Source organism: Vulpes vulpes, chromosome 1 (assembly GCF_048418805.1).
Source record: "Vulpes vulpes isolate BD-2025 chromosome 1, VulVul3, whole genome shotgun sequence".
In the NCBI taxonomy this organism is placed as follows: Eukaryota; Metazoa; Chordata; class Mammalia; order Carnivora; family Canidae; genus Vulpes; species Vulpes vulpes.
Genome location: NC_132780.1, coordinates 150,426,546 through 150,448,776, shown reverse-complemented (window position 1 = coordinate 150,448,776; position 22,231 = coordinate 150,426,546). Strand labels below are relative to the sequence as shown.

At 35.8% G+C, this 22,231-nt stretch overlaps 1 protein-coding gene across 29 annotated transcripts in view; it reads right to left on the bottom strand.

Annotated features, from left to right (window-relative positions):
• The window catches only part of MLIP (muscular LMNA interacting protein), a 256,000-nt gene that overhangs the window by 97,641 nt on the left and 136,128 nt on the right, over positions 1–22,231 (bottom strand). For 25 of the 29 annotated variants that reach the window (XM_072734190.1, XM_072734243.1, XM_072734237.1 and 22 more), the window contains 2 exons: positions 14,018–15,580; positions 1,762–1,833 (listed from right to left, as the gene is read on the bottom strand). In XM_072734190.1, the coding sequence (XP_072590291.1) occupies positions 1,762–1,833; positions 14,018–15,580 (1,635 nt within the window). The remainder of the gene's footprint in view (positions 1–1,761; positions 1,834–14,017; positions 15,581–22,231) is intronic. The other 4 variants (XM_072734271.1, XM_072734334.1, XM_072734343.1 and 1 more) reach the window with 1 other exon arrangement.

Sequence of the window (22,231 nt, the reverse complement as noted above, 5' to 3'; positions counted from 1 at the left end):
TGATGAAACTGGAAATTAAAGTAATAATTCTTCATTTTCAATGACCAACTAATAGATTATCATCTCTAAAATCCATTTACTTGGAAGAAAAGAGAGCTGGTAGACAGAGATTCTGGAACCAATGATGATATCCAGCCTTATTTTATAAGAGTCTTTCAAGAAGAAGTAACTATTATTTTTCTAAAGAGAAAATTAATATAGTGGTAGCCCACAGGTACAGGAGAATGTACTAGGTTAGGTGAGACAAGAATGATGGAGGGACACCAATAAGCCTGTATTCTCTGTGCCTGGCTGCTGAGAAGGAAAGTTTCTCCACTTCTGTAGAATCACACACTGTAACCATATTTCAGAAATATCCATCTGAAATGGGCAAAGGGTCTGCACTGAGAAAACATTGCACTATGGCTCAACATAACAACCCTAAACAATAGGATAAGGGGAAACTGGTGAAAATGTCACTTCCTGCATTCTCCTGAGCCTCCTGAAATCAGTGATTAGGCCCATCTCATCTTTTCATGAGCTATAAAAGGTAGAAATTCAGAAGAGAAGCTAGAGAAAAAGTCGCAGATCTCTCTGCAATCTAGTGATGCCTCAACCCTTCAGTTGAAAGCATTCAGACATGGACTGAGCATAGACTCTGGACCACATGTGCATAAATTGAAATCAGTTTTCAGAGATTATGGTAGAAGAGATGCGGCCCACTAATACCCACTTGTATGCTACTGAGCATCTCCCACTGATTCTTATATTTTAGACAAGAGATCATGTAAAAATTTTATTTCCCAGATCATATTAAAATAAAAGAAAGTAAATTCATAAATCAGTGGTCAAAATACCACCTGGTTGGCAAACATTAACATTTTAACAAATTATGATAACAGTATTTGAAACACTATAATTATACCGAAAAAAAAAATAGGCTTAATGCACTGAGATAAATTGCCTAAATAAATATCACAAAAATAACATGAAATGAATAATTTCATAGGCTTGGTAGTTGATTTCATTTTGATTCTGATATAATCCTCCATTTGGCCTTCATTTGAGCATATGTAATGTGCTTATTAAACAAGAGGCTTTAATTTAATTTACCTACTGAAGCAGAATCCTGTAATTTTGTAATTAATGACTCTTAGTAGCAAATCAAAAATGCCCTAGAGGCATGTGAAAGCAGCTGGGTCACTGGAAGTGATCTCAATCCTCTCTCTCATTCATGAAGGTATCATCAGTGGCTGGTGAGAATGGACAGAGTTTTAGCCCATGTTAGGATCTAAGGGGCAAAGCTAAGTTGGATACTCAGCTAACATGTTTCTACCCTGTAGAAGCCACTACTAGTCACCAAGTCTTGACCAAACTGGCCAGATGTCCTCATGCAACCCCATTTCCCCTCTACTCTTTTGATCAATGTGAAAAGAGGTGGAAACTCTTGAATATAACAACCACTTAAAATTCCAAAGGACAGAGATCTATCCAAATCTGAATTAAATTTCCCAGGCCTGCTTTACATTGGACTGGACAATTCTAAGCTCATATTTAGCCTCTGGTGATAAATCAGTGATGTCTCAAATTCTATTCACCAAGATGCTTTCATCATGTCATTCTAAACTAAGAACAAAAATAAATATAAAATAAAATAAAATAAAATAAAATAAAATAAAAACATTTTAGTAAAAGCAGAACTTCAAAACAGACATTTCAGAACATATAACAAAAATGACACTAAAAACATAAAATTCCCTCTGCTTTTGAGCCAACACTGACCTTCTGTTCCAAAAGCAATGTGTTTGTAGGGATTGCTGCAAAAGCCTTGTAGCTTGACTTGGTCTTGTATTGCTAGAATGAGTAACCAGAAAGCAAGAGTGGAGATGAAAAAGGAGAAGAATAGAACATAATTTTAGACTACTTTTGCCAAGTTAAATGACATGTTATCAAATGAAGAAAACAATTACTACAACTTGTTTTTGACAGAAAAAATTAGCTTACCATGTTAATATTTTATTAGAATGAGAAACAAAGAAATATCACAGTAAAATATCAGTCTAGGGATTATAGACAATTATGTGCTATATAGTCTCAGAACTTAAAAACATCCATTTCTACAAAGTTACATATAAATTTATCATGAGTAGTATGTTGCTCATAAGAGTACTAGCCTATAAACATGGGTGGGATGTTTTTGGTTTTTTGCTTAATTCTCAAAGGAAAAGGATTCTGGGATGCCTGGGTGGCTCAGTGGCTGAGCATCTGTCTTTGGCTCAGGGAGTGATCCCAGAGTCCCGGGACTGAGTCCCACATCAGGCTCCCTGCATGGAGCCTGCTTCTCTCTCTGCCTGTGTCTCTGTTTCTCTCTCTGCATCTCTCATGAACAAATCAATAAAATATTTTTAAATGAAAGGGATTCTTTTTTATAGTATCATAATTAACTAACATTTTGCCTATAAATTTTATTGAACCCTTGGTATATTTTCTTGCATCATTCATAAAAGCAAGAGTCAGAATACCTAAAATTTAGCAGCAATGTTTAATAAGTAGGATATTTTGAATAGAAGTAATATCAGCAATTTAACCCCATAATGAAAAAGCTAGAAAGCCAAACTTTTGATCTTAAACACTTTTTAAAACTTCATCATTTCTTGCTCTTCTTAATGCAGTGATATTAATGAATCAAATGATAAAACATCCTGACTTTTAAATAAAACTCAGAGTAAGATAGGTCAGTTTTGTGGCCTATTTGAAAGAGAGGGTTGAGCATGAGGAAGTTGTATAAATCATAATACTATCATAATCAAAAGCCCCAGTTTTGATATTGCTCTGGGTCCCAAGCTGCTTAATCAAGGTCAAGGCTGCAATCTCTTCAAAAGTTCCTGTCTCAGACAGTTTCCCCAGGGGCCCAGAGCCAGCTAGAAATTGGCACATGGTTCCAAGCTGTCCTAGCCCCCTGGGCAGACCACAGGATCTATAGAAGAAGACATGATAGTCAAATAAAACAAAGCTTTGAGTTTTATGAATATAATTGAAGTAATATTCTATTGAAATGATGTGAGGAAAGTAAGATAACACACTCATTTTCCTTAGAAAGGAAGGGTGAGGTAGAGAAAAATCATAATGCCAGCCCTGGAGGAAAAGTCTCAGGTCCCTTCAAGCCCTCGTGTCTATATTAACCCTATACTGCTATAGTCCCCATATGACATATTTTGGGTAATGACTGAAAATGAAATGCATTCTCTTTGTGAAGAATAATGTCTGGCACTCATTAATAAGCAAATTATATACAGTGCCTCATTTAGTTTTGCAGAAGCCCTATAGCTAAAGAACCGTTAGGGAAAGGAGGCATGGTATGGTCAGGTGACTTGTCTAAGATACACAGCCTGTAAAGAACAGAAATAGGTTTGGAACCCAGGCCTGTTTGGATCCAATATCCATACTTTCTCTATAAGATAATATTTTTTTTCTCAAAGAAAATCTAAACAAAGAATGCATAACAATATATCAATACTCCATGATGGTTTTATTAATACTTAATTGCAATGATAGTTTGAGTAATAATAATAGCTAACAATTACTATGAGCCAGGAACTACTCTGAAAGCTTTATGTGTATTATCTCATTTAATCACCACAACAACCAACCTATTAGGTAGATTCTATATCATATCCAGTTTATATATGGAAACTAAAATACACAGATGTTAAGTAACTTATCTAAAGCCACAAGGTACTAAGTCATAGCTGGGATTTGGATGTAGACATGCCAATCAACAACTGTGCACTTATGCACCATAGGCCCTTGCCTCTCATGTCAGTATACACAACCATTTACATAGTTTGTTCTTCTATCCCCAACTGCCTTAAAGTATATAGTTGGACAAGTCTGTACAAAGAGATATATTGTTATTGCACACATAATGCCATAGAATCTTAGACTTAGATGTGATATTGAAGGCCATTGGTTCAACCCCCTCATCCAAGACATGAATCTCTCTGATCAGTCTGTTCAGCCACCACGTGAATACTTGCTTACCTCCTAAGACAGCATTTGTAGGTCTAATTGTTAGAAGTGGTACACAATTCTCCCTTACATTGAGCCAAAATATGCTTCCTGCTAACTTACTCCATCGGTCCCTCGTTCCCACCTTGGAATGATGATACATGTAAAGAGTTCAATTCTGTATGAGAGTTGTACTGCTATTTCCACAAACCCCCCCTTACTGATCCTCAATTAAAGAATGTCACTATCCTCATCACTTTCTTCTGTCAATATTCCTTTAAATTTTGAAAAGGTGAATATTGGGATACCTGGCTCTGTCAATTAAGCATCTGACTCCTGACTTTGGCTTGGGTCATGATCTCAAGGTCATGAGATCAGGCCATGCTTAGTGTGGAGCCTACTTAGGAGTAGGAGCTTCTCTCTCTACCCCTCCCCCACTCACCCGCACAAACGCACACTCTCTAAATAAATAAAATCTTTTTAAAAAAATGTATGTTTAACTAGATGTAGTTTTAACACAAAGTAGAATATAGTCGCCTTCATGATATCAACAACAACCCAATTAATACAATGAAGATGATAATATTTGGAAATTTCTCCTTGTTTTTTGTGGTAAGTTTAGAATATACAGGAGAATGAAGTTGGAGTCATTTCATATTTTTGGACCACACTGAGTGTACTACCACCTTAAATCCCTAATGCTTTCATCTCTCTCTCGCTTTTTTTTTTTAACATTTGTTGAAATTAAACTCCATCCTGTAATGATGTTTTTGTTTGTTTTTTTCTCTAAATCCCAAAATAGTACCTTAGGCACCTTCTCTACCCAGTTTCACCTGATTAGTTTTGGTTTGTTATTATAAACTATGAAGATAAGAATTTTTATATTATTTCAGGTGCCATTTTGTTAGGCAAGTCATTTTTATCTTCATTCAAGTCATATACTAAGGATAGGGAGCTCTTGCCTCCTGGATTCTACCAACCTGGTGGACATCAATTTATCCTGTAAGTCTATTTGTATATGACAGTTCAACTAATGGATTCATTCAACAAAATATTATTGAGTATCTACTTTGTGACCTACATTGCTCTAAATATTAGAGATTCAGCAGTGAACAAAACATCCAAAGCCATTACTCTCTAGAGCTTACACTCTAATAAACAGAGACAAACTACAAGAAAAAAATAAGAAAGCAAAAGTCATAGTGAGATAAATAATTCACAGAAAATTAAAACAGAGTGCTGGAATAGAAAGTGGCCTCAAGGATGGTTTAGATTAGGCACTCAGAATACATGTGAGTTCACAGAAATATGTCATTACACATCCCATATCTCTCCTTATTCAGGATATCATGAAAAAAATCACAAAAGCTGAACTTGAGAGGCAATTCAATAAACATTCATAGCTTGAAGAAAATGTCTGGCTTTCAGTCATAACTGCTTTTGGAAACAATCACAAAGAATATAGGCAATGATTTTCAGAATTTACCTTCCCTTTTTTGTGAAAAATAGAAAATATGGCTCAACTTCTTTTTCCAGCAAATCTCCTAGTTCCCATCATTTACAATAGAAGTAGAAATTTCATCTGTTTGAGATACAATTAGCTACGACCAGAAGATATGAATTTAGAGCATATAGATGTTTCCTTCTCATTCCTCATCTATTGGACTTTATGTGTCTTTAAGACATATGTAGTCTTTCTTTTTCAACAAGAATGTGAAAATCAATGATTTTCACATTCTTGTTGACACTAGAGATATTTTGGGGGCTCACTATATTTCTTCAGGTTTCTCTTAACAATATTCTAATTTAGAACATATTTCTTCTTTAGCTTGCAAGTCTTCCAGGTGTTAAATTAAATTTATTGGTTTCCCTTCCTTGGTTTAAAATTACAAATCACAGGGATCCCTGGGTGGCTCAGCAGTTTAGCGCCTGTCTTCGGCCCAGGGCATGATCCTGGAGTCCCGGGATCAAGTCCCATATCAGGGTCCCTGCCTGGAGCCTGCTTCTCCCTCTGCCTATATCTCTGCCTCTCTCTCTCTCTCTGTCTCTCATGAATAAATAAATAAAATCTTTTTTAAAAATTAAAAAATAAAATTGCAAATTACTCTAGTCAAGGTAAATACAACTTGAATAATAAGTTGTAGTGTTACAGGATGGAATCACTATCAGTTGATCAAAGAAGGTAAAACTGACTAGCCTGACCCCAAATCCAGCAAAAAATTTTATGTGTTCAATTTATAATCTATGCTTTGGTCAACATTCAAAAAATATTTCTTTCCTTTTATACTTTTTATTTTTTTAAAAGATTTTATTTCTTTATTTAGTTGAGAGACAGCAAGAGCAAGCAAGAGAGAGCACAAGCAGGGGGAGGGGCAGAGAGAGAAGCAGACTCCCTGCTGAGCTTGGAACTCAAAGCACAGCTGGATCCCAAGACCCTGAAATCATGACAGGAGTTGAAGGCAGATGCTTAACCTACTGAGCCACCCAGGGGCCCCTCCCCCCTTTTTTAAGAGAGACAGAGTGTATTCATTTGGCAAGGAGGGGCAGAGGGAGAGGGAGAGAGAGAATCTTAAGCAGACTCCACCCTCAGTGTAGAGCTCGATTTCATGAGCCTAAAATCATAATCTGAGCTGAAATCAAGAGTCAGATACTTAACCAACCAAGCCACCTAGGTAGCCCCATAAATATCCACTATATGACAAATTCAGGGTAAAATTTAGGTTTAGAAAAGGAAATGATATTTTACTACATAAGTTTATCAGAGCTAATGCTGTTTATAAATTCTATTTATCCTAGATAATTGCAAAATAAATCCTGTCCCCTAGGGGGACAGCAAGAACATATCTTTCCCTTTCAGAAAATATTTCTCATCACTATCCTATCTGCTGCTGATGCCTAAAATTCCACCACAGGATCCAGTAATAAAGGCCCAGGAGATCTCAAAGCAAACTACACTAGTTGCCTAGTAGAAATTTGAACTCATGGTGGTACTCTAAGTATTAGTGAAGGGCAGAACTTCAGATTACACGAACAACAAGAGAGAACCCTGGCAGAAAGCCTTCCTACCACCATGGCCAACTTCTTTTTCCTGATATATCCATGAGTAGAAATGAGAGCATTGCTCAAATGTACACTTCCTGCTCATCAATGACCATGCTCTGCCTGAGTCAGAATTTCCCTGAGACAAAAGCTCAGCCCACGCCCTGATCCAACTCACAGAAGGAAATTGCCCAGATATCTCCCTTACACTTGGATTACTGGGAGAGCATAATCTTTATAATGATCCTGAGAACTGAATCAGTGGGGAAGTGGTGGGGGATAGAGGAAAGGGAGAAATTTCCCTGAACAACTCTTTTCCCAGGACCCTACTCCATGGGAGATTTACTTTTTGTGTTTCTAGTACTCTAAACATACAATATGTTATTGTATTACAATATTTCGGCATCCCTATTAGCCTGATAGAAAATATCTTCTCTAAAAGACCTATTATTTCTAATATACCATCCTGATAAAGAGTAGTTTTTGGTAAATATTTGTTGATTTAAAGTGAGGTATTTTATTGAAAGCTACAGTAAGATTTAGAGGACATGAAGAACAAAATTTTAGTTCTTATCTGCTATTCATGTCTTAGACACAGTTGGCTGATTAGAGACCCTCTTCTCCCTTCCAAGTACACCCTAAAGGCATTTCATGTTTACTTTTCAAAGTCTTTCAGTGATGTGAACTTCCACGATTAGAACTCATAACCTTGAATCCCTATTGTTTTTTTGTTTTTTGATTTATTTATTTATGTATTTTTTGTAAATCCCCTTTTGGGGTTAAACTGCACAAGCCTCTCCCTGAATTAAAATGAAAATACTAAAAAAAATAAAAATAAAATAAAAAAATAAAATGAAAATACTCCTCAAGGAGTAAAAAAAGAAGATTTTGTCAATTACTGACACTTGAGTGTGAATCACTGCCAAACTCAATTCAGAAAGGCTAGCTGGAGAGAAACAAAGGGAATGAGACACTGAATTGGTTGGTACATAGATATAAGTGGTAACAGGAAAGGGAGAATCTTGGAAAATCTAGAATCTCCACAAAGGCATCAAAAACAGTGGGACAAAAAGAAAAAGAAAACAAGAAAATACATATATCTAGTTTAAATTATTTTATCATTTCACAAAGGATTGTGAATGTTGGGGAACCCTGGGTGGCTCAGCGGTTTAGCGCCACCTTCAGCCCAGGGCCTGATCCTGGAGATCCAGGATGGAGTCCCACGTCAGGCTCTCTGCGTGGAGCCTGCTTCTCCCTCTGCCTGTGTCTCTGCCTCTCTCTCTCTCTCTGTGTCTCTCAGGAATAAATAAATAAAATCTTTAAAAAGAAAAAGGATTGTGAATGTTTGTTACCCTACCTACAAAATATGTACAGATATATGATCTTCATCTTCACCACTAGAACCACACCAAAGTCATCATCATCACTTGCTTGGATTATTCCAACAGATTCCTAAGGTAATTTCCACTTTCACCTTCTTACAGTCTTTTCTTAACATGGCAGCCACATAGACATGATTGTGCCAATTATCTATTCAAAACTCTCCAATGGCTTCTTACTCAAATTAGAAAGCAAAGAGTGAATGGCCCACAAGATCTCACAGGCCCCAGCTTGTAGTTACATGTGTCTCTGACAACCTCAACTTCCTCATACAAATCTACTCTTGCCACACTGGCTCCTCTATCTTTGCTGAACACTCTCTGTCATCAGCTATTTTTCCTGACTATATTCTTTTAAGGCACATCACCTCTTTGGATGTCACCTTCCCAAAGAAATCTATCTTGACCACCCAATATTAATTTGTGACACTATTCCTTACCCTGCTATACTTTTCTCCATACCATGTATGACCTGCTAACACACCAGGAAATTTACTTATGGCAGTGGGAAGGTGGTAGTGGTAATTACTGATTATTTCTTTTTCTACCCAAGAATATAAACTTTCTGTGAGCAAGCATTTTTGCAAATTTATTTGCTGCAACATCCTGACTTTGAAACGTGCCTTGTACATAATAAACACCTGATGAATGTGTCTATTGAACGAATGATTTCCTTGAACCAGATCAACTATTTTAGCCCATTGAGGTACATTCCATATTACTAATTTCCCTAATTACACGTGGATCAGCAGAAATGGAGAGAATCACATAGAGATTGCCATCACCAATTTTTCAATGTGATGTATTTGGAAATGTTTTGATGCCTTCAAGGAATGAGAGTTTATAAATAAAAAACCAACTATAAATGTTCATGAAATATTAAAATGCTCCCAATTGACTCCCAAGCCATGCATCCAAATAGCTTTAAGGTCGGGGCAAGCACGCCACTGGAGCCCTCACAGTTAAAAAGAGCTTCAAACCATCTTCAGTTAATGGCAAATGTTTGAAGTTTTGAGGTAATAGCCTCCAATCTCTGTATGGAATACCATGGTAATTCCCTAGGAGAAAAATTTTAACTATTTTATAAATGAAGACCAAATATATTAGGAACTCAAATACAACTCCAGGAATTAGTTTTAATGATATTCAGGCTTTCCTATGGAACAGAAATATCTCAACAATGTAGATGTTAATCAGAGTAGACTGAGCATCATTGATGGAGATTCTCATTCTGTTTAGGGCCATGATTATACTGTAAAATAATACTTTAACACTATATCTGAAATTAAATTATATCAATTATATCATACTAATACAGATTCAAAACCTTAAGATTCTACCTATGAAAAAGAAATATCAAATATGCTTCATATCTGAATTTAGCTCAGTATACTCTAGCTGTTCCATTTTATTTCAATATCAAAGGACAGTAGGGCCCACACTTTGAACTAATACCCTTCATGCATTCATGTTTTAATTTGATGGCCATTTGTATTCTAGGACCTCTTTTCTTTTGGGATCTGGCACTGAGTGAAGCTGATCTAAATCTGAAGCTCTTGACTTCAAAGAGAGCACTATGCTTGGATTAGCACCACAGTGGAAGAAGCAAGACAAGAAACAACCCATAGACGCATATGAATTCTTTGATATCCCAAAGCTTTTGTCTATTTCCTCTTATGAATCTATGAAATAATCGGAGCAATTAAAACAAAACTAGTCAAACATCAAAGGAAACTAGGATAAAATTTATCTATTCCAGTATGCATTTTAATGAATTTTTATACTTAAGTTACAATTCCTGCAAATAATAGTTTGCAATAAAAAAAAAATGTAGGTGGATTTTTACCTGGAAAGATAATAGCAAGAAGCTAGGAAAAAATAAATATAACTAAGAACAGCATGTCTCAGAAAGCAACTATTTTTGCAGAAGTGATAAATTCTGCCCATTATAAGAAACATTTTTTTTCAAAAAGTAAGTAAAATAGATATAATTATTCTTCATATTTTCATGTTCATCAAATTTATCATGCACTTCTATAAACAGAATTTTTAACTTGAAAATTTAAAAAATTAAACAAAAAATAAAGCAAATGCTGAAAAGTCTTCAATATTGGGAACAGTAAGTGAGCTGGGAGAGAACAGATCTTCAACACACTTGATTTTAGGACAAAAAAGACCTTGACTTGATCAAAAGCCCTCTGGGCTTACTATCTTCCAACTCTCCAAAAATAGGACAAAACATGAACAAAGCAGAGTGAACCACAAACAGAAACACTTTGAAAAAGCCTCTGGAGTAAAATCACTTTTCACAAAGATAATGAATAATTTAATTATATGGTACTATGGTTCAAGAAATAATTGTTAATAAATTCAGGAGACAGTAATGTTTATATCATCAGGTTGTTTTTAATATATAACAAATTAATTCCATAACCACACATATGTATTGAAAAGGTAATCACCAGGTCATTATAAATAAGATTCTTAAATTTAGAATTATAGAAAAATGTTAGATTTTCTCTATCCCATTTGCTTTGAAAGTTTAAAATACAAGGACTTAATAATCTCTAAAAATACATTTTTAAATGACCTAAACATTATAGAAATTGATATTGAGTTATTGCTTCTGTGTTTTGGTATATAATATGGAAAAAATAATATTACTAACTTTATAAGATCATAAAAAGTATAACTGACAGTCTCTTTTAATTTTTAATTTGTATGTTTTATATAGTTCTTATATCACAGATGGCATGTTATCTGTTAAGATAATTATGACTACAATTATCACTATTTGATGATAAGACCAATCATCTTATGTCTCTATACATACTCCTCTGGGTTCATCTTCTGTATATTTGGTCAGGTTATTTACTGTTTCTGAAATGCTAGCTCCTTCCCTCTTCATTAACTAAATCCTAAACATTTCTAGCAGGCCTGACATTTATTGTAACTTCTCTCATTAGCCATACCCCATAATTATACTTCTATAATATTGAATTCAGTGAACAATTATGTATTATCTATATTACACTATGTTAATATTGCCTTATACTTGTTTTCAAGTTTTACCGTAAATTTAATAACCCCATATAGCTTTTCCACATTATGTATATATATTTTTTCTTCTGCTGAAAAATACTTTTTTTTTAAAGACAAAGAATTATCACTTACTTTCCTTAAAACAGACATACACACAAACACATATCCCCCAAAAAGCTGGCATAGTGGTGGGCACTCAGCAGGTGTTTTCTACATGCTTGTTAAGTTGAATTGTATTGAAACATCATTAACAAGATTATGTGGGTTGTTTATCTTTCCTGTTTTAACTTCATCATTCAAACAGTGACAGAGTTGAACACAATTTCCATGGAATTTGGAAGCTCTCAAACTGTTATTTCAATGCATTGAACTAAAAGTCGCAATCCCTTCCCAATACAGGCACTTTCATAATCTTATTGTATTTATACAACAATAATACAGAAACTTTCATAATTTTATTTTATTTATACAACAATAACTAAATTCTGGTTCTATAAGATCCACATCCTAATTACTTGAGAATAGGTGGGAAGCTGGTATGCTCTAGAGCAGAGTGAACCAGGAAAAAGTGAACTCTATGGATCACACCTTCAAATATTTCCCTTCTCATATTAAAATAAATGGCAGTCTCTCAAGTGTTGGGGTTTTTAAGTGTTTTCATTTGAAATATAGTTGACACACAATGTTACATTAGTTTCAGGTGTACAACATGGTGCTTCAAATCTCTATCTGCTATGCTATGCCTACCACAAGTATAGCTACCATCTGTCACCAAAAGACACTATTATAATACTTGACTATATACCTTATGATGTACCTTTTATTGTCATTATTTAATCATTCCATAATTGGAAACCTATGTCTCCCACTCCCCTTCATCCATTTTTCCCATCCTCCTCCTCTCTTCCCTCTGGCAACCATCAATTTGTCCTCTGTATTTACAGGTCTGATTCTGCTTCTGGTTTCTCTTATAATTTCTTTTGCTTTTTAGATTCTACACATTAGTGAAACCATATGGTAATATGCCTTTCTCAGTCTGGCTTATTTCACTTAGCATAGTATAAATCTATCCATGTTGTTGCAAATGGCAAGATCTCATCCTTTGTGTGGCTACATAATATTCCTCTGTGTGTGTGTATGTGGTATTACATCTTCTTTATACATTAATCTGTTGATAGACACTTAGGTTGCTTTCATATCTTTGTTACCATAAATAATGCTGCAATAAACATAGGGTGCATATATCTTTCCAAAGTAGCTTTTTCCCTCCATTGGGTAAATATCCAGTAGTTGAATTATTAAATTATATGGTATTTCTATTTTTAATTTTTTGAGGAACCTCCATACTACTTTCAACAGTGGTTGTAGTAATTTATATTCCCACCAACAGTGCATGGTACCATAATGTTTCACCTACATGTGGAATCTCAAAACAAAGCAAAAAAAAAAAAAAAAAAAAAAAAAACAGATTCTTAAATACAGAGAAGAAACTAGTGGTTGTCAGAGGAGAGGTGAAGTACAAACTTCTAGTTATAAAATATGTAAGCCACAGACATGAAAATACAGTATAGAAAATAATGCTGCTGTGGGGCTGTTCTCTTGGATCTCTTTATTTTAATAATATTGTATGGTAACTACACTTATCACAGTGACCACTGAGCAATGTAGAAAATTGTTAAATCAATTTGTTGTACAGCTGAAGCTAATGTAACATTGTATGTTGATTATACTTCAGTAATAAAAAGAAAAAATAAAATAAATAAAAATGATCAATCAATCAATCCCAGTGTTACACTCTTGCTGAATTGGCTGCTTCAGAGCATTTAGAAGCCAGTATTTCTCCTCTCTTAATTCAATTTCCTCATACTCAGCCTACTCATCCTTTCTGTTTTTTCATAATTCCTAAGTATTTAGTGTTCAAAATAAATCAAATATAATATTCATATATTAAAAAAATTCTATCCCCTTTTATCCTCTATGTATATAGCTAAATCCATATTGGTATGGATTTGAGGAACATGAGGAACAACAAAGAAATCAACCTGATAAAAAGGGAAAATTTATAATAAATGAAATAGAAAGGAAATAGAAGGTTTTCAATTTGCCTTGGTAAGAATATGGACCTAGATCTAGGGTCATATTCCAGTTTACACTGATCCTGTCTACTATTCTATCAGTATAGAATATTTCTATGGACAATTGGATCCATGTAATTAAACAATCAGAAATGTATCATATTCTCAAGTATGAATTAGCTACCTTAAATCCCATCTTTGCAATCAATAACTCATATTATGCCTAAAAAAGATATGCCCATGGAGCCATGGATATAAGAAGATACCATAATAGGAGGAATTGAAATATCAGAGTTTTACCAAAACATGCACATTTTAAAATAGATTATAATTCACCTCCACATTTATATATACCAAATCCTAGCCCCAATTATACTTTCTACAGCTCCAGTAGGAAGAGCATGAATATCATAATTACCTTTCCCCTGGAAAAAAAGATTCTCCCGCATTTCAAAATAAGCATGCACCATGCAACGTGCAAAAAAAAAAAAATACCTTGGGTTTCTTATTTTCAGGGCCTGTTGACATGGGCAATGCACAAGGTGAAATCAGCTCCTTGGTTCTTGTTAGAGAGATGGGAGGTGATGGGGTTGAAACAGATGACCTGTGGTTTGATATGGAGCTTTCAGATTTTCCAAGTCTTGAAGGTAAGGTACCACTGCTACAATTTGGGTACAGTGTTGAGGGACTGAGTTGGAGCGGCTGAACGGGCAGATTAGCATGAGGGAGAGGGGAAGACCCCAATTTGGAAAGAGAAGCAGAGCTAGCACTGGAGACAGGGGGTGAAGGAGCAGTTAAAGGATTCTGCCCCTGGCCAGCTAGCTGTGAGGCTGTTCTCTTGGATCTGTTTATCAGGTTTGAAAGAGCTGGAGAAGGATAGAAACATTTCTCTGGAGAGGAGAGCATGGCCCTTTGGTTAGTGGGAGGAGATAGAGAAGATAATGCAGAGGAGGCTGATGTAGAATGTATGTGAATATTCCTGGGCTTTTCTGGACCCCTGAGGTCAGCATCCTGTTTGCCCTTCAAAGAAAGAGAGGGAACACTTGGAGGAACAGGAGGAAGACCCATAGAACTTGATGTATCAGTCTGTAGCAGAGAGAGTGTTGGGTTACTTTTTAAAGAAGTGGGTGATGTTTTCTCTACATTCAAAGAAGCAAGACTACTACTGTCATGTTTTGTGGGAGAAAGGGAACATGCCTGAGAAACGGGAGCAGATTTGGCCAAAAGGGGTAAGTGAAAGGATTGCTGGCTAAGTTCAGAAGCCTGTTGCTCTGGAGACTCTGCTCTCAGGGAGCAGCTAGAGAGAGATTTCTTAGGTGTGGGTGAGGTTTGTTTTACTTTTTGATCCAGTGTGAGTGTGGAAGAAGCCAAGGAGTTGAGAGAGAAAGTGGGACAGGACGCAGGAGAAAACGGTCTTTGGTGAGAAGGGTTTGACTTGAGGATGGCCGTGAGCAGGGAAAGCCGGGAGGGCACTGGGGATTTCACCCCTGACTTCGAGAGATTTCCACTAGATGACACTCGGCTACAGATGGTGGAAGAAGAGCCATGGAAAGAGGTGGTAAATGGTTTGGGACTTGGAGAGAGTGAATGTGTGACAATACGGACTGGTATGTATGAGCCCGAATTAGACTTCAGAGAAGCACTGGAGGATGGTGAAGCAGAAGTGGTTCTCGGGCTTTCTCTGGGGCTAAGGACATGCGAGGTGAAAGCTGATGTCTTCTTCAGAACTTCAGATGCCCGTCCATGTTTCTGATCTGCTGCTCTTGGACTGGATAAATTAGAACCTGATAACTGAGTGGAATGAGGAAACTGTGACGTCGAGGAGGTGCCCTTCGATGCAATAAAGGGTGAGGAGTGAGCAGAAGTTTGGAAATACGTAGTTGTTTCTTCCACCAAGGCCCCACTGACATCCAGCCTCCTAGTGTGGAACTCCTCTAGCACAGAGGCTCCGTCGAGGTTAACTGGGTCAGGTGGCGTTTTCTGATTAGTTGGAGAAACAAAGGAGAAAGCAGGTGGTTTACAGGTAAGATGCTCAGAGGTAGTGGGAGAAGAAGTTAACTAGAGGAAAAAGAAATAGACAGATTGTAATAGGACATTATTTGTGAAACTATCAAAATATTCTTGTTGTTTGTGTGTTTATGCAAACAGTCCTTCTATTAGTTTATACAAAACAGGTACCTAAGCCTCCATAAAAATGGAGGAAATTCTGTTGCACTAATGAGGCATTGCTTTAAATTTGAAATGAAATATAAAAAACTGTGAAGTCTTATATTTTATGCCTCATTTATTCCCTGGAAGAACATCGATATAGAATTGTATATCCATGTTTCCATTTGGAAAGTAATTCACTGACAACATCTAAAGCAGTTATTTTAATTTGGAATTGTGTGACTTGAAAAGATTTAAATTACCAATATAAGTTTCAAAATTCACATTGGAAAATGAAATAGATTTTCTTCCATTGTAAAAATATAATAGTATAATAATATAATAATTACAATAATATGACTATAATCCTTAAAAAATCTAACACATTTCAAGTATTTAAAATTCTAAAAATTTAAAGAACTCCTACATATTATGCAACTACAAAAAATGACCAGAATTCAAAAGATGCAGCACCCAACACCAACATGATTGACATCAACAATGAGAAATTAAGAGAGTTAGTTTGAAATACAGAGCAAATTTTAACTTATGAAAAAATGTTCCCCAGTTATTTGCCGGAATGAACGATTTGGATTATGCTGGGAAAGGTAGGTATGCTTTCATAAAAAAAAAAAAAAAAAAAAAGACAGAGTGCTTTACAAATGTAGTCTGCCTGAAACAATGCAACCCACCAATCTCTAAACAAATTAGAAGAAAGAAAGAAAGAAAGAAAGAAAGAAAGAAAGAAAGAAAGAAAAGATATCTGGTTGTATGTATTCTTGTGCTACTTTAAAAATCATCCAATACTTTAAGACAAATACTAAAATTAAAAATGATTCAAAAAACAAATCTTTAAACACAGGTCTCCCTGTAAAAGTATTGATTTGATTCTATTGACTCATAAAACAATTTAGGGAGTATCAGTTATTCAAATATTAATATTTATTAAGTGATATTATATTACTATCTTAATAGTAATAAGGCCTTACATAGTAGGAAAAAGTGTGACTAACAAACTTAGCAAAAGCTTGGTTTGCAAACTCAGTAAATGATATTTCTTGATTTTACTTTGTAAGATGGTGCCCATCAGACTTATTGCAAAGATTTTTCAATAAATAAATAAATAAATAAATAAATAAATAAATAAATAAGATTTTCATAGATTTTTGAGTTCTGAAAACATCTAAAACTGATAAATGCAAACAATTCACCCTAAGCTTCTAAGTTTCAAGTAAACAAACCAAAATAGTTTTCTTTTTATGTGTAAATGAATATATATATTTGCAACACAGAATTCTTGCTACACAATTAATATTTGAATACACTGGCATTACCCAGAATATCCAAAAATCATGCATTATTGAAAATCAAGCAGAATTCAATCATCTGGGAAAGAAAGCTTAACAATTCCCTCACACAAGTTTTAGTTAGAAACAATTCTGCTTAGCCAGTGTTCATGTAACTGACTCATGTAATTAGACAAGAATGAAAGGTCATTGTTTCCAATGACTGGTCTTGTCTCACAAAAGGAATGAAGCAATTTCAAGGCTGTGTAGGATGTCTTTGCATATTACATTGTAGCTTTTGGTGAATTTTGTAAATTAATGATAATAGCAACAAAAATTCCATTACCTCTTCAGTCATATTTCCAGATAACTTCATTTAACACAATAAATTAATTCATTCAGATTATCCATGAAATTATCATGTTAAAATCATAGGGCTAAATTTTGATAGTCTCACTCAGAGGAAAAAAGTGTGCCCTCCAACTTTTCAAGACTATGGCTTCTAATTACCAAACAATCTACTGCACTGAATCATATTTTATCTAATATAAGTATATCAATTTATTGTACTTTTGAATTGTTAATTATTGAAAAACTTCTAAAAGAAAGACTCTGAAAAGCTTAATAAAGTTTATTATGTTTGTATTAACCTACATATATTTCTATTATATTTTCCTATTCCATATATTAACATGTATTTGCAATGTATTTGTTTCCAATTTGCAAATACATCTGTTTGCTATCCTAATTTATACTAATAACAAAATGTGGCACCATACTTTCAAAAAATTCCCAGGAGCAAAGAATGCTTTTTTTTGCATTTGAAAAAGATTCATTTTCAGGATGCCTGAGTGGCTCAGTGATTAAGTATCTATCTGCCCTCAGCTCAGGGGGTGATCCTGGGGTCCTGGGATCGAGTCCCACATTGGGCTCCCTGCATGGAGCCTGCTTCTGCCTTTGCCTATGTCTCTGCCTCTCTGTGTGTGTGTCTCTCATGAATAAATAAATAAAATATTTTTTAAAAAGATTCATTTTCCTAACTTCCCTCAATAGGTTAAAAAAAAGTTGAAATGAGGTACAGACATGAATAACTTTGTGCAGAAAGAAAGAATGGATACCTGTCAAATGCTCAGTTAGCTCAGAATAGATCCTTCATGCACCTCTACACTATAAATCCCTTACCAGTGATAATAAACTACTTCCTTCATGCACCTCTACACTATAAATCCCTTATCAGTGATAATAAACTACTCTATTGCAATCTACTTCCCCTTCATCTTCTCCCATTAATAACCTCTTGTTCTGTTCTCTAGGTTTGTTAATGATGCTCTAATTCCTATTCCTCAAGGTCATTCTCTGTTCCTCCGTCATTTATTTCTAACATGATCTTTGTTGACTTCTTTGCTTTCAACACCTCTTTAGAGCTACTCCTGGCTGTGTTCTCCAATCCTCAGTCTTTTTCTGATTCCTTGAGTCCCCTTACCATACACCTCCTCCAAAGCTATTTTCAAAACTCTCTTCTCCTAGAAAGACTATCCTGAACTCTGGAATACATTCATAATAATCTCAGTAAGAGAGGATGCTTGCAGTGTTCTGCCGTCATCAAGTGGACAATCTCAATACTAAATCCACACTTAGGTCCTAGAGAATAGAAGCCACCAATTATTCTAACAACCAATCTCTGTTATGGAGATGCCTTGTAATTTAATCAACCTAAAATTAACTGTTCTTGTGTATATTCAATTTTTCCTAATTAGTATTAGATTCTAAGGCACCTGAATAAAAGCCAAAGTGATTGACCTGCTATCTGAAGAGTTACCAAGATTAGGACAGCACAAGATATTGATCCATATAGTTGAGCTCTTCCTCCTGAATCTGTACAGCCATGCAAAGCAGAAACTCTAGATTCCTTTTTGTCTTCGAATGCAATCATTATATTATGACATTTTGGCCTCCTAAACTTACCTATTTATGGGTCTTCTCACTGATGAACACTTGTAATGTCCCTAGACAGATATATTCTCAGCCTTCCAAAGATGAACAATTTAAATAATGTTTCTGGTATTCTTACCTCTACTTGCACCCCATCTAACCTATCAATGGAGTGACTTTTAAAAATCTAATCAAAATACAGCTATGCTTAAGATGTCATCAACACTTTCTCCATGTATAATGTGAACTAAAGATCTTTCATTCATGACAGAGCCCCTCTGTGGGGCTTTGTTTACTCTCAACCTTCTTGTCAGTATTGTCAACATTCTAGCAATCTTGATCTTTTTCCAACCCACTTGACAAATCTTCATTCTTTTTTTTTTTAATTTTTATTTATTTATGATAGTCACACAGAGAGAGAGAGAGAGGCAGAGACATAGGCAGAGGGAGAAGCAGGCTCCATGCACCGGGAGCCCGATGTGGGATTCGATCCCGGGTCTCCAGGATCGCGCCCTGGGCCAAAGGCAAGCGCTAAACCACTGCGCCACCCAGGGATCCCGACAAATCTTCATTCTTAAATCAACCTCACCAACTGCCATTATGCTCTGAGACCCAGTCTACTAACTGATTTAAAAAAAAAAGTAGTAACAGGACTTCCTGGAAAGATGGTGGAGTAGGAGGCTCCTAGGCCCACTTCATTCCATGGATACATCTAGATAATACCCACAAACGTGTAAATAACCCAGAAAAAGACCCAAAGATGAGCAGAACAGACTCTTCATAGCTAAATGTGTAGAAGTGGTCACACCAAAAAGGGTAGAAAGGGTGGAGAAACAAGGAACTAAAATGACCCAAGGAACTGTCCTTAGGAGGGAGGGACACCCCAGGTGCTAAAAGAGGAGAGGAGCAGACCCCATACCAGGTGTCCCAGGCCTAGAGGACTTGCACTGGGAAGACAAATTCCCATAACATCTGGCTTTGAAAATCAGAGGAATCTAACTTCAGGAGTTCTTATAATCAGTGGAGCTTAACACCTAGAACATTAAAAATCAGCAGGCTCAGCTCAGGAAGAGTTGGAGAGCAATAGGAAACTGAGTTCCCACCCTTTAGAGACAGCATAACAAATCACCCTACTGAGACACAGAATAAAACCAGGATTTTGAAAAATGCCTGAGGTATATGGGAGAGAGATTTATTTATTAATCTCAGAGAGTGTGCTGGAGGGGAAGGGATCTTTAGGTGATATCTCCAAGAACAAAAGAGCTGGTGGATACGATACCCCTCACCCTCACCCTGAGTCTCCATATATGGACATCTGTGGAACCATCATAGCACCAACACTATCCACCTAGCTTCCTAACAGCATGCCCTACCCTCAGGCTCTTCTGCAGGCTCACCCCATCCAACATGCCCTTGGCAGGAGTCCATCCAAAGCCAGAGCACAAGTGTTACAGTATGCAAGCAGCCCTGAAATGGGCCAGCACCACTTCAAACTGTCTTCTGCCCCAGGGAGAGGAGAAGAAAAATCATACAGACCAGTTAAACTGTGGCTACAGCAGTGGGCTGGGAGCAGATATCTTTTCTGACTGCAGGCCTCACCCACCAACAAAACCTTCCCAGGGGACAACACAAGGATAGCACTCTACTGTTCAGTGGCACTATAGCTCTGACATATGCCTAGTCTGACTCAAATCAAGCTCAAAGCAGCCCCAGACTGACCCAGCAACAACACAACACAACACAGAGAGACAAAACAAGGAGACAGAGGAATATATCCCAAATGAAAGAATAGGACAAAATCACAGCAAGAGAGCTAAACAAAACAGAGAAAATAAAATGCCTGACAGAGAATTTAAAATAATGGTCATGAAAATATTCACTGAACTTGAAGAGAGTGGAAGATCTCAGTGAGACCCTCAACAAAGATTACAGAAAACATAAACAATAACCACTCAGAGATGAAGAACTCAATACTGCAATTAAAAATACACTAGAGGGAATAAAGAGTAGACAAGAAGAAGCAGAAGAGTAGATCAGCAACCTGGAGGAAAGAGTAATGGAAAGCAATCAAGCTGAACAAAAGACAAAAATAATAATAATAAATGAAAATAGATTAAGGGAACTCAGCAATACCATCAAGCATAATTACATTCACATTATAGGGATCCCAGAAGGAGAAGGGAGGGAAAAGGGGAAGAAAATTAACTTGAAGAAATAATAGCTTAAAACTTTTTGAATCTGGGGAAGGAAACAAAAATCCAGATCCAGGAGACACAGAGAACCCACCAAAAAGTCAACCCAAGGAGGTCTAAACCAAGACATATAGTAATTAAAATGGCAAAAAGTAGTGATAAAGAGAGAAATTTAAAAGGAGCAAGAGAAAACAGCTAAATATGAAGGAAACCCCTAAGACTATCAGCTGATTTTTCAGCAGAAACCTTTCAAGCCAGAAGACAGTAGCATGATATATTCCAAGTACTGAAAGAAAGAAAGAAAAAAAAAAACTACAATCAAGAATACCCAATCCAGCAAGGCTATCATTCAGAATAGATAGAAAAAAAGTTTCCCGGACAAACAAAATTTAAGGAATTTATCATGACTAAACCAGATTTAGAAGAAATGATTGAGAGGACTCTGGGTGGAAAGAAAAGACTATAAACAGGAGGAAGAAAAGTTGGGAGCACAAAAGCAGTAAAATGAAATTTATCTATAAAAACCAGTCAAGGGATTCACAGAATAAAAGAATGTAAAGTATGATGCCATATACCTAAAATGGGAAAGGGGAGATGAGGAGCAAATATTTAGTGCTTTTAGAATGGGTGCAAACTTAAGCTACTGTCTAATTAATATAGACTGCTTATGTATAAAATGTTATATAGAATCCTAATGGAAACCACAAATCAAAAACTGGTAATAGATATGCAAAAAATCGATAGAGAGGAATCCATGTATATCACTAAAGAAAACCAACAAACAACGAGAGAAGAGAGCCAGGGAAGAAAGGAACAGAGAAGAAATACAAAAAAAACAAACAAAACAAAACCATAAAATAAGTAACAAATAGCAATGAGTACACATCTATCAATAATTATTTTGAATGTAAATGGACTTAACACTCTAACCAAAAGACATATGATGGAATGGGTTAAAAAGCAAGACCCATCAATCTGCTTCCTACAAGAGACTCATTTCATACCTAAAGATATATGGAGATTGAAAGCAAAGAGATGGAAAAGTATTTATCATGCAAGTGGAAATAAAGAAAGCTGGAGTAGCAATATTTATATTAGACAAAATAAACATTAAAACAAAGGCTGTAACAAGATTAAAAGAAGGACACTAT